Below are 23,293 nucleotides of genomic sequence, written 5' to 3' on the forward strand. Positions count from 1 at the left end.
GAGGTCCGGATCACATTTTCATCATATCAAACCCATTTCAACCCCGCCAATACTTTGCTTCAGCTTATTACCACACCTACACAAACATGATGAATGATTTATCAGAAACAACATAGGAAAGTTACATCATTGCAAGTTTCTCTGACATGCTGTCATCTGAGCAGTTTTTCCTCCAAATGCAAAAACAGCCTGTAAGCCCAATGTGCCCATTCCCATTATCACCAAATCTGATATTGTTACTACCATCACTTAACAGAAAAAAAGAGATTAAAAAAAAAAAAAACCTTTAGGGCCCAATGAAATAAGGACACAAAATAATAGATGTTTACCCCAAAAAATACCAGACAAAGACAACAAGACAGTTTGCAGAAACTGAAAAGTTGACCAGTAAGGACTCAAAAAGGATCTCATCACAAAGCCAACTGACAGGATTATGAAAATTTAATATTTGGATTTGGAAATAATGAAACTGGCAAAGATTGATCAGTAGGACTCAAGATGTATCTCGTCACAATAATGTTCAGAGGTCCGGATCACATTTTCATCATGTCAACTTTACCACAATCTCACGGGTTGGCTGTTTTAGCCCAGAAGAGGTACATTCACACAAACACTTGCAACAGAATTTTAAAAAATTTTTTATGTGTTGAGCCAAAAAAATACAAAATCCACAAAGGTGACAAAAACCTCATTTCCTCATTCCACTTTATCTGAGCACACAATCTTCACTTTATATAACTTCAATCCCACATGAAATAGATTCCATTTCTCCCTCCCTCCTGGTGAAATTATGATGTAAGAAAAATCATTGAGATGTGGAAGGGAAGACAAGGCACCTAAATGCAAGAATCATGAGCTAGGAAATCTATTTCTCCTATTCTCCTCCTTCCCAGTGAAATTATAATGTAAAAAAATCGTTGAGAAGAACCCTAAATGCAAGAACTTAGAGCTAGGAAATAAGAAAGGAAGATGGAGGAACTCCCACCCATTATCTCCTCACAAAGGGACAATAACATCCAGATGAAGTTTTGAGCACACGGTGAGAAGAACTAAGGTTGATCAGCAGGACTCAAGTGGATCTCATCACAAAGGTGTTCAGAGGTCCGGATCACATTTTCATCATATCAAACCCATTTCAACCCCGCCAATACTTTGCTTCAGCTTATTACCGCACTCACAAAAACATGATGAATGACTTAAATCAGAAACAACATAGAAATGTTACATCATTGCAACTTTCTCTGACATCTTGTCATCACAGCAAATGCAAAAACTGTAGGCCCAATGTGCCCACTCCCATCATCATCAAACCTGATATTGTTATATCAACATTTAATAGAGAGAGGGGGGGGGGGGAGGAGACACACGACCTATAGTGCTTTCACCAAAAAAAGGCCCAATGAAGAAAAAGGACACAAAATAATAGAAGTTAACCAAAAAAATTAACTGACAAAGACAACAAGACAGATTGCAGAAACTGAAAAGTTGACCAGTAAGGACTCAAAAAGGATCTCATCATAAAGCCAACTGACAGAATTATAAAAATTTAATATTTGGATTTGGAAATGATGAAACTGGCAAAGATTAATCAGTAGGACTCAAGATGTATCTCGTCACAATGATGTTCAGAGGTCCGGATCACATTTTCATCATGTCAACTTTACCACAATCTCACGGGTTGGCTGCTTTAGTCCAGAAGAGGTGCATTCACATTTACATTTGCAACAGAAATTTCCATTGTTAAAATCTGTGTTGATAAGACTCCCAAAAAATAAAAAATCCACAAAGGTGACAAAACTCATTCCCTCATTCTACTTTATCTGAGCACACAATCTTCACTTTAAATAACTTCAATCCCACATGAGATAGATTCCATTTCTCCTGTTTTCTTCCTCCCTCCCTCCCTCCTGGCGAAATTATGATGTAAGAAAAATCATTGAGATGTGGAAGGGAAGACAAGGCACCTAAATGCAAGAATTATGAGAAAGGAAACCTATTTCTCCTATTCTTCCTCCTTCCCAGTGAAATAATGATGTAAAAAAATCGTTGAGAAGAACCCTAAATGCAAGAACTTAGAGCTAGGAAATAAGAAAGGAAGATGGAGGAACTCCCATCCCTTAGAGATTTGTCACTCCTCACAAAGGGACAATAACATCTAGATGAAGTTTTGAGCACATGGTGAGAAGAAAACAAAGGTTGATCAGCAGGACTCAAGTGGATCTCATCACAAAGGTGTTCAGAGGTCCGGATCACATTTTCATCATATCAAACCCATTTCAACCCCGCCAATACTTTGCTTCAGCTTATTACCACACCTATACAAACATGATGAATGATTTATCAGAAACATTGAAAAGTGTCCTCATTGCAAGTTTCTCTGACATGCTGTCATCACAGCAGTTTTTCCTCCAAATGCAAAAAAAGTCTGTAAGCCCAATGTGCCCATTCCCATCATCACCAAATCTGATATTATTGTTACTACAATCACTTTACAGAAAAAAAGCGATTTAAAAAAAAAACTCTCTGGGCTAATAAAGAAAAAGGACACAAAATAATAGATGTTTACAAGAAAAAAAACTGACTATGACAAGACAGTTGATAAAGATTTCAAAAGTTGACCAGTAAAGACTCGAAAAGGATCTCATCACAAAGACAACTGACAGAATTATGAAAATTAAATATTTGGATTTGGAAATCCACGGAAGATTGGACACACTGCATAAAGGGTTGTAAAAATTTTTTTACAGCGGCACCCATCGCAAATCTGGTAGTAGTGGTAGTTTTGACATCTGTATCGGTATGGCAGGAGAACAGGTCCAAAATCATTATGATAGACTGAGGTAAGTGGCTTAAGTTCTTTGTTATCACATCTGGCCAGATTCTGACCAATTCGCAGGTCAAAAAGTATTGCAGACCAGCCCGCATTGATTGCATAGATGGATAAGAAAGTGCAGAAAATGCACAATCTAGCAGGTTTCTACAACAATAACTGATTTCCGAGAGAATAACTGCAAATATCTGGAATTTATCCACGACAATGTGAAGGCAAGTACGGATTCTTCAATGTAGAACATCTGTAGCCCTATACACTCGCACTTTTTACAGATAGAATTGATATTGATGGAGGAGCAGGTACAGAATTTTCCGAAAATACGGATTTCTGTAAAAATACAAAAAAGATTGGAAGCACTGAAGAGGGGGGGGGGGATAAAAGCAAATAAAAGAACATGATTAAAGAACAGGAAAGGAGGTGAAAGCACAACATTTTATAAAAAGAACATGTTTTATTGTTTGTCATGTTTCTACACTAGGACCTTTTGAAAGGGAAGCAACACTACCTCTGGACCACGAGATTCCCCACTCTAATAATAATATATGACATGTACAGAGCACTCAAATAGTAACAAATCATGAACTTGATCAGAAAGACTCAATGTACCTCTCATCAGAAGTATGTGAAATTCAGAGGTCCGGAACACATTTTTCATCACATCAAGTTCAAGCTCAACCCTTCTGACCTGAGCACACACCCCAGCATATGATACATAAATCATTCTACACACAGAATGAACTCCTTAGCAAGAGTTGTCCCCATTGAGTTAGGGAGCATGGGTCCTATTACCTGGATGAAATGGCAGCGGCTCAAGAGTTATGCTAAAATTGATTCTTGTTTGAAAAAGTATGTGTTGGTATCGAAAGGTCAGGGGTCAAAACAAAGTGTAAATCTTGAGAAGTTAAGAACAAAATGACTCACGTTTGTCCTTGTTCTGAATCTCATGAACAATTTTCTGCTTGTTCAAGTTCAACAACACTGAGTAGATGGTTTGACGCAAGGGTCTGTACAGGTCAATGTATGATGGCAGCTCACGTGTTGTGTCATCTTCTAGAATCACAGGTAGTTTCACTTCTCCCTTTGAGAGGAAAAATTTTTAAAAAGAAAATAAAAGAGCAAGCCAATTTAACATCTTTAAAAAGGACCTTAAAACAAGTACTTCAAGCATTAAAATGTACATTTTAAAAATTGAGGTAAGGTACTATCCAGCTTAATATACTCAAACAATCAATATGCTGCAATAAACCATCTGCCTCCAATAGGCAATGACAAATATTAACCCTCATCCTGCGAGAGCCGGGTTTATGTCGCCCGATAAGCCTATTTTGGCACCTTGCCTACGTTCTGGTCCCGAATCAGTGTAGCCCCTGGCTCAGCGCACGCGCAGCGCGCATCCTCTTACGTATCATTCGGGTCCCGAGTCGGATCCCCATTCGCGAAGGTCAAGTGTGTGTGCGTCAGTCTGCTTGAGTTTGTGCGCGTTTGTGGCCTTCTTCTAGAACAGCCTGCGTTGGTTCGTAATCGAGGCATACGTCTCATTCAAAACATGCCACGTTGGTAGCTCTAGATGTTCGTCCAATGAAATTATAGAAAAAATTGACCCACTTAGACATGAGGAGCTCGAAAGGATAGTCAGGAAACAAGACTTTCATTTTTCTATACAAAATATTTCAAATGAGCTTGATTTTGTATGAAATGATACTACCTGATAAAAAATAAGCTTGTTTGATAGTTTTGAATACCATTGTGCAGGTACAAAGAACAATTTGAGTGTAAAACTTCGGAAATTGACCTAAATTATCCCCTTTCGAACCTCAGGTCATTCATAACAACAAGAGTGTCCAGAAAGGTTATTTGAATGGGCGTAACTACTCGTAATGTCTTATCAGCTTGAGAGAGTGGGTTATTCGTGTGTTTGTAACACTTTATAAATAGAAAGCTATGAAAGAGCGTCATTTTCATCATCGGTTAACACACTCCCACAGTATTCATGGCGAAAACACACGTTTCCCGGCGCGCGCGCGCTGTACACCAACAGTACACACTGAGTGACCCCGGCACGTCCGGCGTAAATGGTTGCTGATAAGATACGCATCTGGGCACAGACGCAGGATAAAGAGTTAAATTATGAATTCTAACTATCCTATATTACTTGGGAAAAGATAAATATGGTGTAAATTTCCGTGTTGCTATGGTAACAGCGGCCATCTTGAAAATATATATACAAAACATGGAGTAAGTTAAGCAGAAAAACTAGGTAAAGAGACGGTGTGATACTGTTTCACCCTAGCAGTCACACAACGGGCAGTCAGGTGGAGTATCCTTGTGGATCCCATTTCGATAAGAATTCAGTAGGATGTGTTGAGTTCGCAGGCGAAAGATAGTGACTTCTCTTCTGCTGAAGGAATTTAGTTCGGAGCAATTAGGTGTGCAAATGCCAAATACAGCTCTTCCAGTTTTGCTGATGTTCTTGACTGTTTTGAGGTTGTGTTTGTGATGCTCCCTTCTTAGCAACAGTGTCAGCTCTGTCATTTCCTGGGATGTTGCTGTGGCCAGGTATCCACCGTAAAGTCAGGTCGACGGCATAGGTCTGCTTGAAGGTGCTAATAGTTAAGAGCCACAGATAGACAAGCTATGCTTTCAAAATTCATGTTTTCCAAAGCTTAGAGTACTGATTTTCCGTCTGTGAAGGTAAGTGTCCTTGATTTTGTCTGGACATTACACGGCGCACCGGCAGTGGAATTTTAGTTGCCGCGGGGATTCCCCAGCGGGCGCCTTATCATGTCGGGGTCACGGGGGTCAGCTCCCTGTCGCCGCTCTGTCTGGGCCGACCTAATTTTTGGTACTTTTCAACGTACAATTTAAGGTGTATCCTTGTATTTATGGTAATTCTCATTTAGTGCACTCAAAGCACGCATTTCTGCTCTTGAGACTCAAAAAAGAACGGACGTTGTATAACTTGTCTAGTTATTTCGTTAGACGTGCTGGAGTCGGCAATGCTAAATTGTAATTTTTGGGGGGGCTAGCGGGAATGAAAAAAAAATCAATATATAAAAAAGGCATCGTCAAAATCTGTTGAACTTTTGGAACATGAACGACATAACATTGGTGCAGATACTCAGAAAAGATGGTATCTGCGCATATAATAGAAGGCTGTAATTTTACAATTTTATCCATCGGGCACACAATTCGCTATGAAGTAATTCCTCCAAATACAACTTTATGTGTCTAATATAATCGTGAATATTCGCATATTTTCTCGAATGTTTATAAAAGTCACCAGGAAGTTTCTCTATGGAAAGTACATTTTAATGCTAGAATACATCTTCAACGTAGATCTAATACACAAACAGTATCTGTTACACTCCAGAAATTCCTTACTTTTCTTAAAACGCTGAGTCTAGGTTTTGTAAGTTGACTGAATAATAAGGATGACTTCTCGTAATTGGGTTATACGAATAATTTCTAGCTTTCCAGGGACACTGAATAAGCACCAAACTTTTCCAGCTTTTTTTTTCGATTCTATGACCATTTGCAATAACTGACAATGTGACTGATTTCTTTACATTCATAATTGTGTCCGCGCATATTTCCTACACAAAAACTAAGAATGAATGTTTTAGCTGTCATTATTTTTATTCCATACAAGAAGTTTATCTCTACCCATGTATTTACACGGTTTTGTGGTTTTTTTAATCGCTTATATTATATCTTTTTAGTTGTATGCAGGCTGCCACAGACACAGCATGATTCATGAACAAACGCAGAGTAACTTTCTCTTGTTTAATAGTAAAATAAGAGCTAACGGATCGTCTTTAGTTAAAAAATGCAGATGTGCATCTTTCTTCTCTTATAACTTGACCATTACTACTCGCGCAGATTTAAGATTTCTCATGGTAAAAGACATGATATTCGTAGTCAGTTTAACAGATTTTGGAGAGATCTGTCGAGCCTTTTTTAAATTAACAATCATTTATTCATAAGTTTGTAACTAAAATAGGACAAATTGTGTACTCTACAAACACTTGTCTAGAACAAAAACTAAGGCACAGAAACTAACCATTCTAACGCAGAATAAATTTCAAGACATTGAGCTTTTAGTACATCACAAGCATCAAACAGTTCTTCGCGTTTTGTCCGAATGTTCTATTCTTACCCCTTAAGCCTACATTAACCATAGAAGCGCTCAGCGTTTCACCGGAAGTAGCCCCACCAAAAATGCCCAGACGCCACAGCCGATCGGTTGTAAACATGGGGGGTTTGGCGCTGGGATCTCAGCTACCAGCTACTGAAAAATGACCATTTACGGCTCAACAGATGATAAAAGGTATATAAAAACCATATCACATTATCGATCGATATCTTGGCCAAGAGAGGCTCTACGAGGCCAAGATAACTTGCAAGGTCATTGGTTACTAATTATAACTTCAACCTGTAATTAACGTCATTTTCCAGTTCACAATTCAATTTTCTTGATAAATGCAGATTTTCCAGCCGCACAAAAACCCTAAGATAAGGAGGAAGATTACCTATAGAAAGTAGCCAGGTTATAGCCGATTTGCACAGGAAAATCTATTGGGGACACAACCATACTATGGGACAATGTTCCAGTGTGCGAAATGCGCAATCTTGCAATTTCTAATACAACTTCTCCTATTCAGAGCTGAGACTTACAGTAAATATCTGATAAGTTACAGAGGCAACTACCGATCCTTTGCTACGGAAGTCCAATAAGCCAATACTGTCTCTCTCTTTTTCTTTAATGCATTGAGTTGATGATGATGCAGCAAGTACGGAACTTTCAGAATGTACAAATTTTTTTTCTTTTGGGGGGGGGGGGGGGGACGGAAGATTACAGCACTGCAGAACTGGTTTTTTCCCCCCTATTACTCTTAGCGCCCATCACAAATCCGGTAGTTTTGACACCTTAAGGGGAGACATACACTCTAGGAAAAATTTTCTAAACCAATGACTTTTATTCACTTTCATGTAAAGGTGCCAGAAGTTCATAGGTAAATAGGATGTACTAGGGGTGAATTTGTTGGATTTTCCTTTAAAATGGGTCTCTGTGGTGGCCATCTTGGATTTTCAAACCAGTTTCTTAGTGCAGAAGAATTTCATAGTAATATTGAATTATCAGCCTGAAATTTGGCACACACGTACAAACCTATATGGACTGGGGATACATGTGATGATTTTGACCTATTTTTTAAAATAAAAAAATGAGCCCAAAGTCATTAGACCCCCTAGAGTCAGTTGACGAAATTTTGGGGTACATATTACAAAAAATTTGAATATTTCCACAAATTACTAATATTCCCTAATTCCCTTACATAGATCTCCAGAATCAATCTTAAAGCACCTGAACGCCAAATTTGAAGCTTCTAGCTTCGGTAGTTTTTGAAAACTCCTTGCACCCAGGAGGTCACATATGTCAAAAAGTAGACTGAGAAAAACGGAAAAAAACAGGGATTTTTAAAAGGATTTTTAGAGCAATTTGCACTTTTCAAACGACCTTTTAGGTCAATTAGGGTGTTTTTTCAACAGTTTCTTCATCGTGACCCGATAGAACAGATGTCAAAGGAAGTTTTTGCGCAAAAAACAAAAGTTGGATAGTTTGAAAAAATTCATCGATATTGCCTGGGATCGCCGACCCGGGTCTTCCCTTAATCAGTACGGTGGTAGAGCAGGTCGAAAATCGGTAACTACCAGAAAAATCGGTACATTTGGGCAGCTCTGTACCTCTGATCCTGAACGACCCAAAAATTACCCCGGACGGAACCCGATTTCCGGCTCAAAGTGCAACGGATAATTGCATACCTGCCAACATAAATGATGACACTATGAGGAGGGAGGGGGGTGATGAGAGGGAGTGGGGGGGAACAATTACAGCGAATTATAGGCGATTTCCAGGTTGAGAACCATAGATATGGGGTACATAGAAGTGGAACCAATAAATTGGCAAAAAGATATTAATCCGAATACAGGAAAAAGAGGCTAAAACAGCACCTGGACATGGATGGCTGGTGCCTCTATAAATAAATCATTGATGGTCTGGTCTGACCTGCCAACATTGCCTGGGCCAAAATCTGTAGTTGGACGCAAATTTTTGTCCAAAAATCTGGTAGTTGACTTAAAAAATCTGTAGTAAGCTATATTACCTCTTGTCGCATACTTAATTTGGGACCCTTATTAATATTTTATTTTGACCCACATCAAATATGCACGACTGTGTTTGCGACTTCAAACAAATGTAGAAAATGACAAAGAAAAAAAAAAATGACAAACATGAAAACTACCAGAGGCATTTACCCTATTAGTAGTTGGTGCAGTTCCTGTCCTATTCATACCTGCACGAACACACACACAAATGAAACCAAAAAACCACAACCCCCCCAAAAAAAAACAGAAGCAAAGAAGAAAAGATGAAGAAAAGATGAAGAAAAGGTGAGCCTTGGATGACTTAGGCCTAGCCTTGGCCTTTTGTCTTCGCAGAGTTTACAAGGAAAGAGTATGACGGATCCCGAGTCCACACAAGGCCTGCACCAACCCGCATTTTGCAGAGAGTTTTCTAGATCTAGAGGTAATCAAAAATTTAGAATACTAAAATTTGCTTCCAAGAGTGTATCTTTAAAAAAAATAATCCTCCCCCCATTCCGGAGTCCTATACTACGCAGCACTCAGACTTTGAATGAACTTTGGTGACCCCTACAAGTGCCGGTGCTCACAATGTGATGGAACGCGCAAGTTCATTGACCAGTCACAATGGCGAACCCGACAAGACGCTTGTATAACTATAACTTTCTTTTCTTTTCTTTTTTTTTTCCACAAGTGACAGCACACGACAAATATTGATTTATTTTCAAGGCGACACAGCGTTTGCCATGCACAGCCTGCATGTTGTTACAATTAATGTTGCGTTATCAAACTACTACCAGCAAATTTCTGGGTGGTAGCGAAAGTGAAAGTATATCTTGATTATCCCGATCAAACGTCGGTATCACACCCGCTTGCCACCATAGCCGCCTGTCTGCATGAAGAAACATACTCTCGAGGGAGCCGAATGAATCACAATCGCGACCGGCAAAAATGAACTTTCGGGCGTTATCGGATTTGGTTTTCAAATATTTGATAACTTTCTCAAATTCCCGAGGCCTGGCAGTCACCCTGCTGAATCCCGAAGTCGGTTGCTTCATCTCAAAATCGGTGGATCAGTAGTTTGTCCCAAAAGTTGGTGATCTACCGATTTTTTCTGTAGGGTTGGCAGGTATGTAATTGGCACTGCTACAATGGCGAGGGTCAAGATTTCATTAACTTTAAAGTCTGATGCTGCAGCACTGCTAACCAAATAGAAATGTTGCCTTTAAAGTTCCCCGTAGCCACAAACCTCCGTAATAAAATTTGCCCTGTTCTTCTGATACACAAACAGCCAGTGACTAGCAAATCAGCCCCAGGTAACCCACTTTGCACACTTCAATTATCAACTTTCACACATACACCAAAAAAAAAGGATTAATACGACACACAGTAAAACACATGTTATCTCATGAACACACATTATTTCAGCAAAATGTCTCACACAAAACTACCTGCGTCAGAACTTGGTAGATGTGAGGGTGCATCAGCCCCTTCTGATGTCTGTCAATTGCTACACGCAGGATTTCTGAGGTCGGTTGGGGTAAGCCAGGACTTCTCTGGAAACAAGGTGGGAAAAAAAGCACTTTTAATTTTTAGCTCTCATGATCCTGTTTACTTCAAATGATTATCAGAGAAGAGAAATAGATTGATAAAATGCTGAAAGGATCATTCCTCCTTAAATAAAATGGGATATAATTTTACTATAGTGTAAAGGAAAAGTAAGACTACATAAATATTCCACAGCTGATAACTTTTCAAAACTAAAACACAGACCGACTTTATCCACATGGCCAGTCAAGCTGGTGGGCATTGGCCAAGTAACCCCCCTCCAAACCCTTCACACATTTTTCTGCATGTGATAAATTCAGGCTCAAAGGTAACTATGGTAACAGGTGCTTACAATTCACTTCATTTTCACCATTCCCAAAGCCGGTCTTGAAAGTTCATAATTCTTAATTTAAGCATCAACAAGTTCATGAGGAGCAAGACTAGAAAACAGAGAATACATATTTGCCAACACAAAATTGGACTTTGGTATTCAAACCCCCAAAAACATTAAACACATTCTTCCAACTGTTTGGCAGCTATGAATATTCATGGTACAAATCGATGGCTGGATGCAAGACTGACATACTCCATTTTGAAATTTGATCTTTGTCAGAGTTTTCATCCAGCAATCAAGGTACCCAATGAACTAGTTCACATTGAGAATACAAAGAGAGGTTGAGAAACAATAGACGGAAGTTCAGTACAAACCTTCCACTGGAAACCCATATGACCAGTCAGTAAAATCACATTCAAGCTGGTAATAAACTTCTCAAAGGCAACCCTCAGATCAAACAAACCACAAGGCCTACTTCATCTAAAGGACATGCAGTCCTTAAACAACTAAACTTTTAAAAAATTGTCATACTTAGAAAGCCAGAGAAGCTGTTCTAAAGCCTATAATCTGACCTGCCACTCTTAGAAATCTAAAAATCAGGATCGACGAAAAATCACACGAGTGACTGCTAAACTGACTTCAGGGTGTCCATAAATAAATACATGTACGTTAGCCATGTGTGTATGTGCGTGTGTGTTAAGCATCACTTCAAGCACTCATAGTCAAAGTGTCTCATCACACACACACATACACACCCCAAGTAAATCAGGATGAGTGGCAAGTCTGCTATAATCAACTAGCTTACCTTGCTCTGAGCATCTCCCATCGCATTTCCTGCACAAACAAATGGTAGAAAAATATAGTTATCTGTGAAGAATGCACATAAAGTAAAGCCTAAGTTTTCCCTAAAATCATCCTAAACCTTATAAAAGACGAAAAAGTGTAAGTAAACAAACACATGCATTATTTGACAGATTAAATCAACACTAGTCTCGTCTTTCACTGCAATTATTGACATGGTTTTTACCTTCATCAAATCCAGGGAAAAACAGTTAACCTTAGATTTCAACACCTTAAATTATATTTGGGTGTCACATGTCTAACACCAATTGACAACTTAAATTTAGCACGGTCTAAAAATAGTGCAGCAATCATCAGAACACCAATTGACAACTCAAATTTAGCAACGTCTTAAAATAGCGTGGCAATCATCAGATTATGGTAGAAAGGTTGTGTTAGCTGTCGAAAGCCAGACGGCGGGATTCATACTGCCACAAAGTATACACCAGGTAATCCAGTTTTCAAAGAAACTTGAACAAGAAAAAAGATCGTTATTAAAACAACTCTTTTTCTTTCACAAACCAACAATATATCATTTTCCTTTGAACAATAAAGAAAAAGATGAATCGTGGTGCACTTCCTCCAATCAAAGGAAGCTTTAAGTCCATCTCCATAATTCAGTAGATACTAGACTAACAATACAAGCTAAAGGCTTAACAAAACAGAAAGATTACAAAAAATCTAGAGGGAATTTCATCAACCCCCAAAAGGAAACAGGCCACAAGCAAGATTCTTTCTGGGGCCTCTGTCCTTGACCTTTACAGAGTAATTCAAGTATGAACAAATGCTGTTATTGTGTAGCCTCTCCTTAGTTAAAGCTTGTGGGGGTAAGCATAGCAAAGAAACATATTCCTCATACCACCTTTCTATCATGTAAACAAAACCCAACCCAAACTTGCCAATTTATTTAAAGCCACAATGTTCCCACCAGAAAAGGGTTTTTGTGCTTTTGAGGTTCGAAACCTGACAGCGACGAAAAATTTCTTCTCCATACTCGAAAATTTTCTACTTTCATCTCTCTTCCAGTTTTCCAGTTCTGTTGTCATCTGCTTTCATTTCCACTTTCTTAACACTTTGCTCCCACGGGGCGCCGATAAGAAGCCGTCCTTTTTCACCACGGGACGCCAATCGGCGCCAGTGAGATATAGCATGTACCACACCTGTATCCTGGTCCATGGGGATAAGTGTTACGCCCTGTAGGTGGAAAGTCTTAACGGCAAAGGGGCCAACAAAGTAGGAAAAACAGTCACAAACGTAAAACTAGGTTGTCACAAACGTAAAACTAGGTTGTCACAAACGTAAAACTAGGTTCAGTCACAAACGTAAAACTAGGTTGCACTGCAACTTGAAGACTTGAAGAACCGACAGTCAACTACCGAATGCCAATAAGTACACCAACCAGATAATCAGAGAGTACTGACCTTGAGTTCGTGCATCCTGGTAAGACTGAAAAAAAAAGAGAAAAACAAAATGATCTTTCTGCTAAAATAACAAACAGAACAAGGGAGCGGGATACGGTGGGAAAGGGAAATCTAATTAAGAGGAAGGGCGGAGATCCAATTTACAAAATTTACTCAACAAATTTGCAAAGAACACATTAAATTACAGATACATTTTACACCTTCTGAGATATAAGGTTAATTCAACTTCTAGAAACTTGGTCAAACTGTGAGACACATGGCTGAGAGGAAAAATCAATAAAGGAGGGACAAAACCTACAACTCTTATCACATTTAAACCCTGAACACCCATGCTGCCAAGTTCATCAACCAACAACATTGCGATAGCAGGTTTATAAATTACACGAAAAAGCATACTGTGCAATACGCAGTACATGTGCAAAATTCAGCTTTCCAGTTCAACAGATTGAATTTAAGCATGACACTACACAATTGTTATTGAAATTGAAACAATCCCTTCCACAGCACTTTGTCAATAAAATGTTTGTCTGCTTAACAGCCTTTTCTTTTCACATGAACTCAACGTTGTCACCTTTTATTTTATGTGCCTAAACACCACATTTGCGCAACCACACAACGTCTGAAAAGTGTTGGCAGCTCTGGGTTGGTCAATCACATACAAAACAAACACCAGCTTGGAAGCAGACATTTTGTAGTATAGATTTAAGAAATCCTTTCCTGACTTCTATTTTGCCAGATCTTTTCTTAAAAAGAGATCTATCAATCATGCAGTCATAATTGTAAAAATAGGAGCTTCGCATCAAGTATGTTCTACAGGGTTGCTTTTTTTTTTTCAGGTTTCCCCAAAACGACTTAAAGAAAGTGAAAGGTTAAAAAATGAATATTAAGATCAAAAAAAGAATATTCATGACAGTAAAAAGATACATACATGAGCATTATGGTGGCCCGGTGGCATGCCATATCCAGGCTGGTGTGGAAGTGGTGGCCCTGAAAAATACAATTTATTCTATTGTTAAACACCTTAAAGGTAAAACAGATGCCAATAACAATAAAAGCAAAACACCAATAATACAACAAGGTTAAGAAAAAAAAAGACACAAAACACACACACACAAAAAAACCCACAAAGACAGTTTAACCTATTCGCTGCCGCGACCGTAGAATTGACGGGTCTGAACCAAATAGCGCTGTGCCTCTGGCCCCTAGGATTTACCGGACCCACAGCGGGTTTGGAGCGCCCATTTAGTTTCGGCTGGCGCGAGTCACGAGGTCATTTGGCGCTTTGCCTGCGCCTCCGGGGATTTCCCTTATCAGCCGAACACCGGCAGCGCTCTTGTATTTTTTTTACAAAGTTTACCAGCACAGTGAGCCAAAGCTAATGTAAGATGAACATTTTAATAAAGACCACGTAAATATTCAACATATTAAGGAAGAAAATGAAGAAATCAGAAGACCATGGTACATTAAACTTAAAAGCTGTGAAGTTCTCAAAAAGGGGACTTAATTTGGTAAATGTGTCATGGGTAATCAATTATAAACATCAATTTAAATGCGATTGCCCCCAACGAATTAAATCAAGTTTGCACACAGGACTGAGAACAAAATGAAATTTGCATATGCAAGAAGCTTCTGGATCCGTATTTATTCAGGTTTGAAGTAGATTTTTGCAATACTCTTGCTTTGCGGCCTTGATCTTTCATAGCGATATCCACGATACATGTAACTACAGAACAGATCTTTCCTTGCCGATACACTTATGAAAAAACAACCTAAACACAAAATACAAAAAGAACACAATATTGCTGGACTGGAGCAATTATCTCATTTTTCCGCTGTAAGCTTTCGTCTTTTGATGGGTGGTTCACATGACAGAGTAGCTTAGGGTGGGTTTGGACGTGTTGTGACTGCACGATTGTTTTCACGTGTTTTTCTTTGTCTTTTATGGCTGCTACTCGTCTTTCCAGCTTGGCCACGGTTGCATGAATGAGCTCACCCCCTTGCTCACCATGGAAGGCCATTCCAAACCCATATTTTTGTATCCAAGGAACGCAGTGTTTCTCAAGGATGTGTTGTTTGGGGATGACCTTTTCATTTGATTGATTTTGATTGAGTAGCAAGTGTTTTACGGCACTATCGACTCAAGACCTTTTATTTGCCAAATATGTTTCTGCATAAAGACATATATCGTGTGCTGCATGACTGAATATGTGGTATTCTCTCTAAAGTGATTGGCTTTCCATGTGCAATTACTGTGTGGATATCTTTGAAGGTGTCTTTTACGTGAACAAATTTCTCTCTCAGAGCAATCAATGCGTGTCTATTATGCTTTGATTTCGTGTACATTCAACTGTTCTTTTTGTTAAAAATGACGCTAGCTGTCTGTACACATGGGCTGTGATGTATTTCTGGCAGTGGTTTCCTATAAATGAACGGCTGTGGTAGGCCTGTGGTGTGATGTTGTGTTGTTTGAGGATGTTATCAAATTCAAAGCAAGCAGGATTTGACCTTGGAATAAGCTCCTCAAACTGTAACTCTGACAGCTGATCATGTACACTAGAACCCTCCCTCTCAAATCTCTCCGCTTCTCGTGGATTATCTGACAAAACCTGACAGCCCTGTAACAACTGAATGTCCCCCTCGTTTTTTTCAGCCCTTTCCTTGTTTGCCGTAGACATGCACATTTTGTCCTATTCCAGGCCACGGCAGTGCAATTTTAGTTGCCGCGGGGGGTTCCCCGCCGGGCGCCTTATCACGCCGGGGTCACGGGGGTCAGCTCCCTGTCGCCGCTCTGTCTGGGCCGACTTAATTTTTGGTACTTTTCAACGTACAATTTAAGGTGCATCCTTGCATTTATGGTAATTCTCATTTAGTGCACCCAAAGCACGCATTTCTGCTCTTGAGACTCAAAAAAGAATGGACGTTGTAACTTGTCCGGTTATTTCATTAGACGCGCTGCAGTCAGCAATGCTAAATTGTAATTTTTTGGGGACTAGCGTGAATAGACCTGCATGTGAGCATCAACCAGATTGTCTGAAAATTTTGCGCAACCCCCCCCCCCCCCCCCCCCAAAAAACCACCCCTATGTGGGTGTCATAAGGAAGGAAATCCGAGTAACGAGCGACCACCCCAACAAACACAATAAAGAAGAGACCTAACCCTACCCCCAAAAAGAACCTGCAACGGGCCTCATGTAAAAAGGCCAAAACAAGTCCTAAATGGAAAAAAAAATGTTTAATTAAAAAATCACACTCCAAAACAAACAAGGAGCATAGATATAGATTCTAGATCTCTAGATCTATATGGCTTACATCTACATTGCTATAGGGTTTGATACAATAACACAATAGAATTATTCTCTAGACTAGATCTAGATTTTTCTAAATAAATAAATAATTCACGCACCTGAAGAAATGCTTATTTTTACCAATATTAATACGAAGTGACTATTTCTCCGAACGTTCGGAGAAATAGTGCCGATCTTTATTTCTCCGAACGGTTTCCGGCTTCCGCTCTGGTCGTGATTGTTTGCCTATTTGCGAGAGTTCGGCGCCAACTTTCATTCCGTCATTCTGCGAGGTCTGGGAAGGAGCAAATCAAAGGTGGTATCTGTTCTCAGCTTCTCCTCCGGCCGTGTGCCCACTGGTTTAGCGAGGCGGGTACTGCCTGAGGCACCCGAGAGACGGAGAAATCTGACCCTCTTTTCTTTTGAGTGGACGGTTATCTTCCATTAAAAAAAAAAACGGAGCAAATTTTTGGGTTTATATCTATTTCAATTTTCAAGAGCTAGATCTAGTCTAGAGATTTTTAGATGAGTGTAAAAACGTGAAAAAGAAAGGTTTCACAACAGAATGAAATCAAAACTAGAACAGCCCAGAAACAACCACAACAATTAACAAATAAGGGCGTGTGTCCACCTGTCCGAAGAAGATTGACCGTTTTAACCCTAAATGTGCGTAATTTGTTTAAAAAAGTACAGGATATTGCATGGAAATTATGGAACCACACACAGGGGGCCTGCCAGTGTCAGTACCTGTACTTGGTTTTGGTGGAACGCTCTAACATAGCACATTTAAATCTATACAGGTATATATATTTAGAATCTAATGAAGGTAGGAACATCAAATTAAATGACGTTACACAATACCTTTTGTATGAACATCAAATTAAATGAGGTTACACTATACAACCCCCCCCCCCCCCCCTTTTCCCCAACAAAAAAAAAATTAATAGAAAAACAACACATCAGAACAATAACAAGAAAAAAAAATACACACCAACAAAATATAACACCACAAAGAGGGAAAAATGAACGAAAAATAAAAGAGGAACAGCAATACAAATCGTATGTAACTGTAACGTATTCAACAAATCAACGTGGTGACAACAAGTGAGAAAGAGACGAAGTGAAGCTAAGTGAACTTTCTTTCAAAAGTAAAGAGTTTCATTTTCTTTTCTTTTTTTTTGGACTTTTTCGGGGACCAAAAAATCGAGCCACGATTGATTGGTCGCGGCCTCGACAAACGCAGATGCTAGCTCTATGTGTCGTTATCAATAACCCTCCATAGATCTAGATCTAGACAGCTCACGAGTGAACGCAACACATTAAGTTTAAGAGCAGCACCCTTCATAGGCCACACGTCATATCTGTAGCGAAAAACTGTTTGGAACTGTAGCATTTCTTTATATAAATACGGACATTTTTTGGACCGATTGAACCATATTGTATACGAACAATCTTTGGTAGGCCTATAATATAATTATAGATCTATATTTTATTTTTATTATCCGAAATATGCGGGAAAGGGTGTGATTTCAGAGTGTTCGGAGAAATAGTGCCCAGCTTTATTTTCCCGAACGTTCGGAGAAATAGTGCCGGCCATATTAATATTACAGCACAACCTATGATAGGGTTTGACACAAAAGAATTGGAATCTGAATCCTCCATTGAGGTCTATAATGATCTATATAAATCTAGATTCTAGATCTATATATATTCTATTAGAACAAGAGAGTCGGACTTGAATGAATCCACACGATCTGAACAATTGAATTAGTCAACAAACGAAATTCAAAATGGCCGCTCGAGCACGAAACTGAAAGTAGATCATTTAAGTTGTCGTCCTTTTTCGTATTCGCATTTCTACTTAGGTTCCGACAATTATGTCGGAAACGCCGACGTCGGCAGTCGGCGGTGCGCGCGTCGGCGGTCGGCACGAAAACGAAAGTGCCGACGAAGCCGACGGGAGAAAAAGGGGTCGCTGGCAGTTGGCCAAGCCTCGCACTACGCACATTGACTGATACGATACAGGCGGGCCTAGCGATAGCATCGCCCCGTTCGCGGGTCGGATCGCGATTGTCGGATTTCAGACGATTGTCGGCAAACATGCAGGTCTATTAAAATAATACATATCCCTAACCAGCTCTAGACATTTGCCATTCAAAAAATTAGAGGACACTCTCTTTTCTTGAGCAGTAAAGAAAGGAAAATTAAATGTAAGAGATTGCCTTCCACTACAGCAAGAGAAAACAGGCCAAGTGTCAGTAAACAGGTTTGATGTTCCTCCCTAAATTATTTCCACAATCTAGCTTGTGATTTTATACAAAAACATTAAAATATTTATGCACATGTATTTTTTTAATTTTATGGCCTGTTCAATAGATGGAAAAAACACCTTTTAAAAAGTTATGTTCTATTAGAAAGTCTCAATAAAAAAAGATTTATTTAACACAAAAAAAACCCATCTCTTTTCAATATTTCAAAATATCGTCAAAGAGGAAGAGGAAGAATGAGACTTACTACCTCTCTGGTGTGGGCCTTTTTTGTAGTATCCATCTTGTGTCCCATTGACAAAGTATTGCACACTTTGTTTGAATCTCTCTACCAAATCAGTCTTGTTCGTTTTGGCCAACCTGCAAAAAACAAGCAGCCACAACCTGAATAACGACTGGTAAAAACGATATCAAGAAAAATATGGTAATAAATAATTATAATTGTCACTGTCAAATTGAAGCAATTGCGACCAGAATTTTTTTATTTTCTATTTCTACAAACTCAATTTCAACCCAACAATCAAACTATTACTATGACAAGAAAATGAACCAAAAAAAAAAAAAGCAAACACCAAGAAAACAATATGCAACAGACACAAAATAGCCACATTTCATAAACAGCTCAATGTCACTCATACCATTTTTAAAAAAATCATTATTCACATTCATAAAAACAAATCTTACTTGAAAACATCATTGCCAACTACATCCAGATTATCAACAGCTGGCAAATTTCTAACATAATCACATGTTGCCTTAATCATCTCCACATCCAGCTTCTCACGGTTTCTCTGAGGAAAAAAATAATAAATGTATCAGCACACCAAATCATTGTTCCAAAAAGTATCAATCAATGACTAACATCGCAAAATTTAGAAGTCATACCAACTTTCCAATTTCAAGATAAGTTCAAATGTGATCTGAGCCCAGGTAAAAATAGAGAGGACTAACACTACATAGCACAAACAGAACAAAACTGTGTGGCATGGCACATTCTCTGAAAAATATCCTCAACACCCCCCCCCCTCCCCCATAGAGCCCACAGGCCCTGTGTTCCTGAATTCTAGGTGCGTAGGTCTACTGCTAGATAATACTGTACACTGGACTACACTCAGATGTGTGTTCAGGTCCATTGGATTTTTAAATTTACTAACAAAACCACTCATAAAAGTCAGTTTTCAGCAAATGGTTAAAGTAGAAACAGTCCAAAAAACAAATTCATACTTGAAGCAGTCCACAGGTTTTAGTAGAAGAAAGTAGACTAATCAGAATTGCAAATGAACATTTTAAATCATAAATTAACGCATGCATCAGAATTACATTTTTTTAAATGATTCATCATGAACTGAACTTGAAACTTTTAACAATTATCCATGGAAGTAATTTTCATACATGATTTTCATGAAAATAGTAAATTTCAATCCCTTTTCAGGTCTCAACAGTCAGAACAATCACAATTCAAGTTTTGAATACAGTAGTCTCCGCCTAAGATCCCACCGCTTACGATCCCGGTTCGCTTAAGATCCCGCTGTTTTAAGAAAACAGAATTTTTACTATACAAAAGTCACCCCTAAGATCCCGCTCTGATTCACTCTGAAGGTCTACATTCGGCTAAGATCCCGCATTTCAGATCATAATTTGAGGAACAAAAACCCGGGTGGGCACAACCGATCAAGCAAGAAAGAAAAATTGAGTTCAATAAACTGTCCGTTGAGTCAAAGATCAGCCACTATCGTGAATGTGATCAAATACACATTGTAAAACTGGATGAAGCGATACAATGTTTGCCCCCGACGGGATCACACCGGGGTGTGAACTGACCGACCCGATTGTTTTCCCCACGCATCGCACTCACACCTGAGCTCTCCCCCTAAACTTACATCACTCGCTGGGTGGGTAGGGCCTACACGTTCGTTCCAGGTGGGATCACATCGAACCGTGAACTCTTCCCTGACCATTGCAGTCAGTGGGCGTTGATTGCAACAGTTGTCTCTACGCCCGAATTTGCTAGACAGACTGAATTTTAATTGGTGTGTTCACGACGTAATGGTGTGTAACGAGAAAGGCATTTGGGGGGGGGGGGGGAGATTCGGTCAAAGATGGAAAGCTATAAAATAAATTTTTGACAGGTAAAGGGGAGGGGCAACAGAATAAGCGTAGATCTTGAGACTCAGGATAATAAGTGAAAATGGCACGCCTCATGGCACTATGCACTGTGATAGGCCATTACGGTCAGGGTTGGGTTGATTTAAATCAGTTGATTTTTTTTATTTAAATCAACTTGATTTTTTAAATAAAAATCAGTGATTTAAATCACTTTTTTTTAAAATTATTTTTATTCAGTTTTTACACATTTCAACATTCAGAATTCCTTTCCTTGGTTTCATTAAACAGATATAAGGTTTAGTAGACTAATATAATCATGCTTAAAAGTCTGCTTTCCCCCCTTTCACTGTAAAATAATGCAGTATTCAATTTACTTTTTTTTCATAATTGAAAACCAGGGTTGGGTTGATTTAAATCAGGTCGATTTAAATCAGTTGATTTTTAAAAATTTAAATCAACTTGATTTTAAAAATAAAACTCGGTGATTTAAATCACTTTTAAAAATGTATTCTGTTTTTACATCTTTAAACATTCAGAATTCCTTTCCTTGATTTTATAAAACAGATATAAGGTTTAGTAGACTAAAATAATCATGCTTAAAAGTCTGCTTTCCCCCCTGTCACTGTAAGTAGTAAAATAATACTGTATTCAATTTACTTTTTTTTCATAATTGAAATTAGCATTTTCTTTTTCTTTTTCGACAAACACAAGCGTGCGCACATACACACACTGTAATGTAATAAAATGCATGTTTATCTATGCATAATTACCCCCCCCCCCCCCCTCTCCTTTTAGACTGACCTTTTCTTCATTTTTTGTCTGTAGCCATAATTCACTGATATAGCAGATTAAGGCTTTCTAAAATTGCAGTTGCTTAATTAATCATTAGTTAAAATAAACACAATGCATTTTGCACTAAAAGAACTTACTTTTAGCCACCAAAAATCCCAAACTGTGTCGACATTTTTTTAAAAATAAAAAAAATCCGATTTAAATTGTTTTTTTTTTTTTTTAATTTTTATTTTAAAAATCCAAAAAATCACCAACCCTGATTAAGGTTAACCACTCTTTGCTCGCCATATGTCATAAACCCACCAAGTTCATTTTAAGGTGGAGGGAGATCATTTTACTGATTGTAAGCCTTAACATTGGTCCCCATAGATTCTTCCCTGGGATCATCAGTTAAGATCCCGGTTCGCCTAAGATCCCGCATTTCTTTGCCCCCGAGCACCGCGATCTTAGGCGGAGACTACTGTATAGGCAAATATGCTCAAGTAAAGTACTTGATTTTAGAGCACATGCAACTGAAACGTGAAGAGCTGAACCAGATCTTCAGTTCTTGAGCAACAAGCCTGCTCGCCTGTATGTAAGAAACGAACTAACAAACACACCCATTTCCCCTTCCATACCCACAAAAAGTGACGAAACAAAACACAAACATGAAATTTTAACAGAATGCAGGAGCGAGAAACCCAAAACAATTAGCAAAGTTCAAATGAGGCATGATTACCTGTTCGCCAAACCTATTCCAGCGACCAGACTAAAATATAATATGTAAACAAGTACAAGGGACGGTTAGAGCGGTTTGCACTAATTTGATATAACCTCACCTGGAGCTAACAACAAAACAAAACATTTGAATATAGACAGGAAAGGAAAAATCAATGGTAGTGTTATTGGTACTTTTTAAAAAGGTTGTATTACTGAAAGCATGATCATTGAGAATCGTAGAAGTGACATTATTATATTGACAAATCCTGACATCAAGCAAACTACACCCAATTGGATACGCTGGAAACTGTTACTCTTACAAGTTTGTTCACCATACTGGCTCTTTGTCTTGGAAGAGGCAATGGCCTACAATGAAAGCTTTATATTAACACCCTGTATCCGATATCTAGTGCCCACGCAACAGCCACAATGAAACGGATAAAATAAGAAACACTTGACCAAAAAAGACAGCAACAATGTTCAATGCCACAGTACATGCATTTAGCCCCTCATTCTGCAACAGACTGAAAATGGTGTAAAAAAAAATAGTCTCTCTTTAAACTTTAACCTTAACCCAAAGTTCAAATCTAATCCTTACCCTGGGTTTTCCAGTGTCTGAGTTGGGCATTAATTCACGAAATTGCACAAGATCTTCATCAGTGAGAATGTGATTGCCTGAAGAAAAAAAAATGACCTATAAAACAACAAGCTTTAATAAAAAGCAATACAGTGACAAAACACATTTTAAAAAGCTCTTTCAATCAAACTAAAGGAAACACATACATATATACCTTATGCATGCACATAGAGAAGTACTTGTCTTGTAAAGAAGTCCACATAAAATATAAGTGATGTCATCACCATGAAACGACTGAATGTTGCGACTATATAAAGGCACTAAAATCTGATCGCTACACATTTGATTTTTTTATCAACACAAAAGTTAGGAAAAACATTTCTTGCTAAAAGAACAGTTCTTTTGTTTTAGTACATTAGTCTCTAACACAGATTCACACTAGCGAGGGGGGGGGG

The 23,293-nt window shown here is 38.6% G+C and overlaps 1 protein-coding gene across 3 annotated transcripts in view; it reads right to left on the reverse strand.

The window, feature by feature from the left end:
* LOC101856346 (constitutive coactivator of PPAR-gamma-like protein 1) overlaps positions 1-23,293 on the reverse strand; it is a 66,194-nt gene that overhangs the window by 33,390 nt on the left and 9,511 nt on the right. For 2 of the 3 annotated variants that reach the window (XM_035970005.1, XM_013083061.2), the window contains exons 2-9: positions 22,860-22,936; positions 19,349-19,455; positions 18,912-19,024; positions 14,043-14,101; positions 13,115-13,139; positions 11,659-11,687; positions 10,423-10,527; positions 3,755-3,911 (exon numbers count right to left, since the gene is read on the reverse strand). In XM_035970005.1, the coding sequence (XP_035825898.1) occupies positions 3,755-3,911; positions 10,423-10,527; positions 11,659-11,687; positions 13,115-13,139; positions 14,043-14,101; positions 18,912-19,024; positions 19,349-19,455; positions 22,860-22,936 (672 nt within the window). The remainder of the gene's footprint in view (positions 1-3,754; positions 3,912-10,422; positions 10,528-11,658; positions 11,688-13,114; positions 13,140-14,042; positions 14,102-18,911; positions 19,025-19,348; positions 19,456-22,859; positions 22,937-23,293) is intronic. The other variant, XM_035970004.1, reaches the window with a different exon arrangement.

The sequence above is a fragment of the Aplysia californica genome, unplaced genomic scaffold (assembly GCF_000002075.1).
Source record: "Aplysia californica isolate F4 #8 unplaced genomic scaffold, AplCal3.0 scaffold00208, whole genome shotgun sequence".
Classification (NCBI taxonomy): domain Eukaryota; kingdom Metazoa; phylum Mollusca; class Gastropoda; order Aplysiida; family Aplysiidae; genus Aplysia; species Aplysia californica.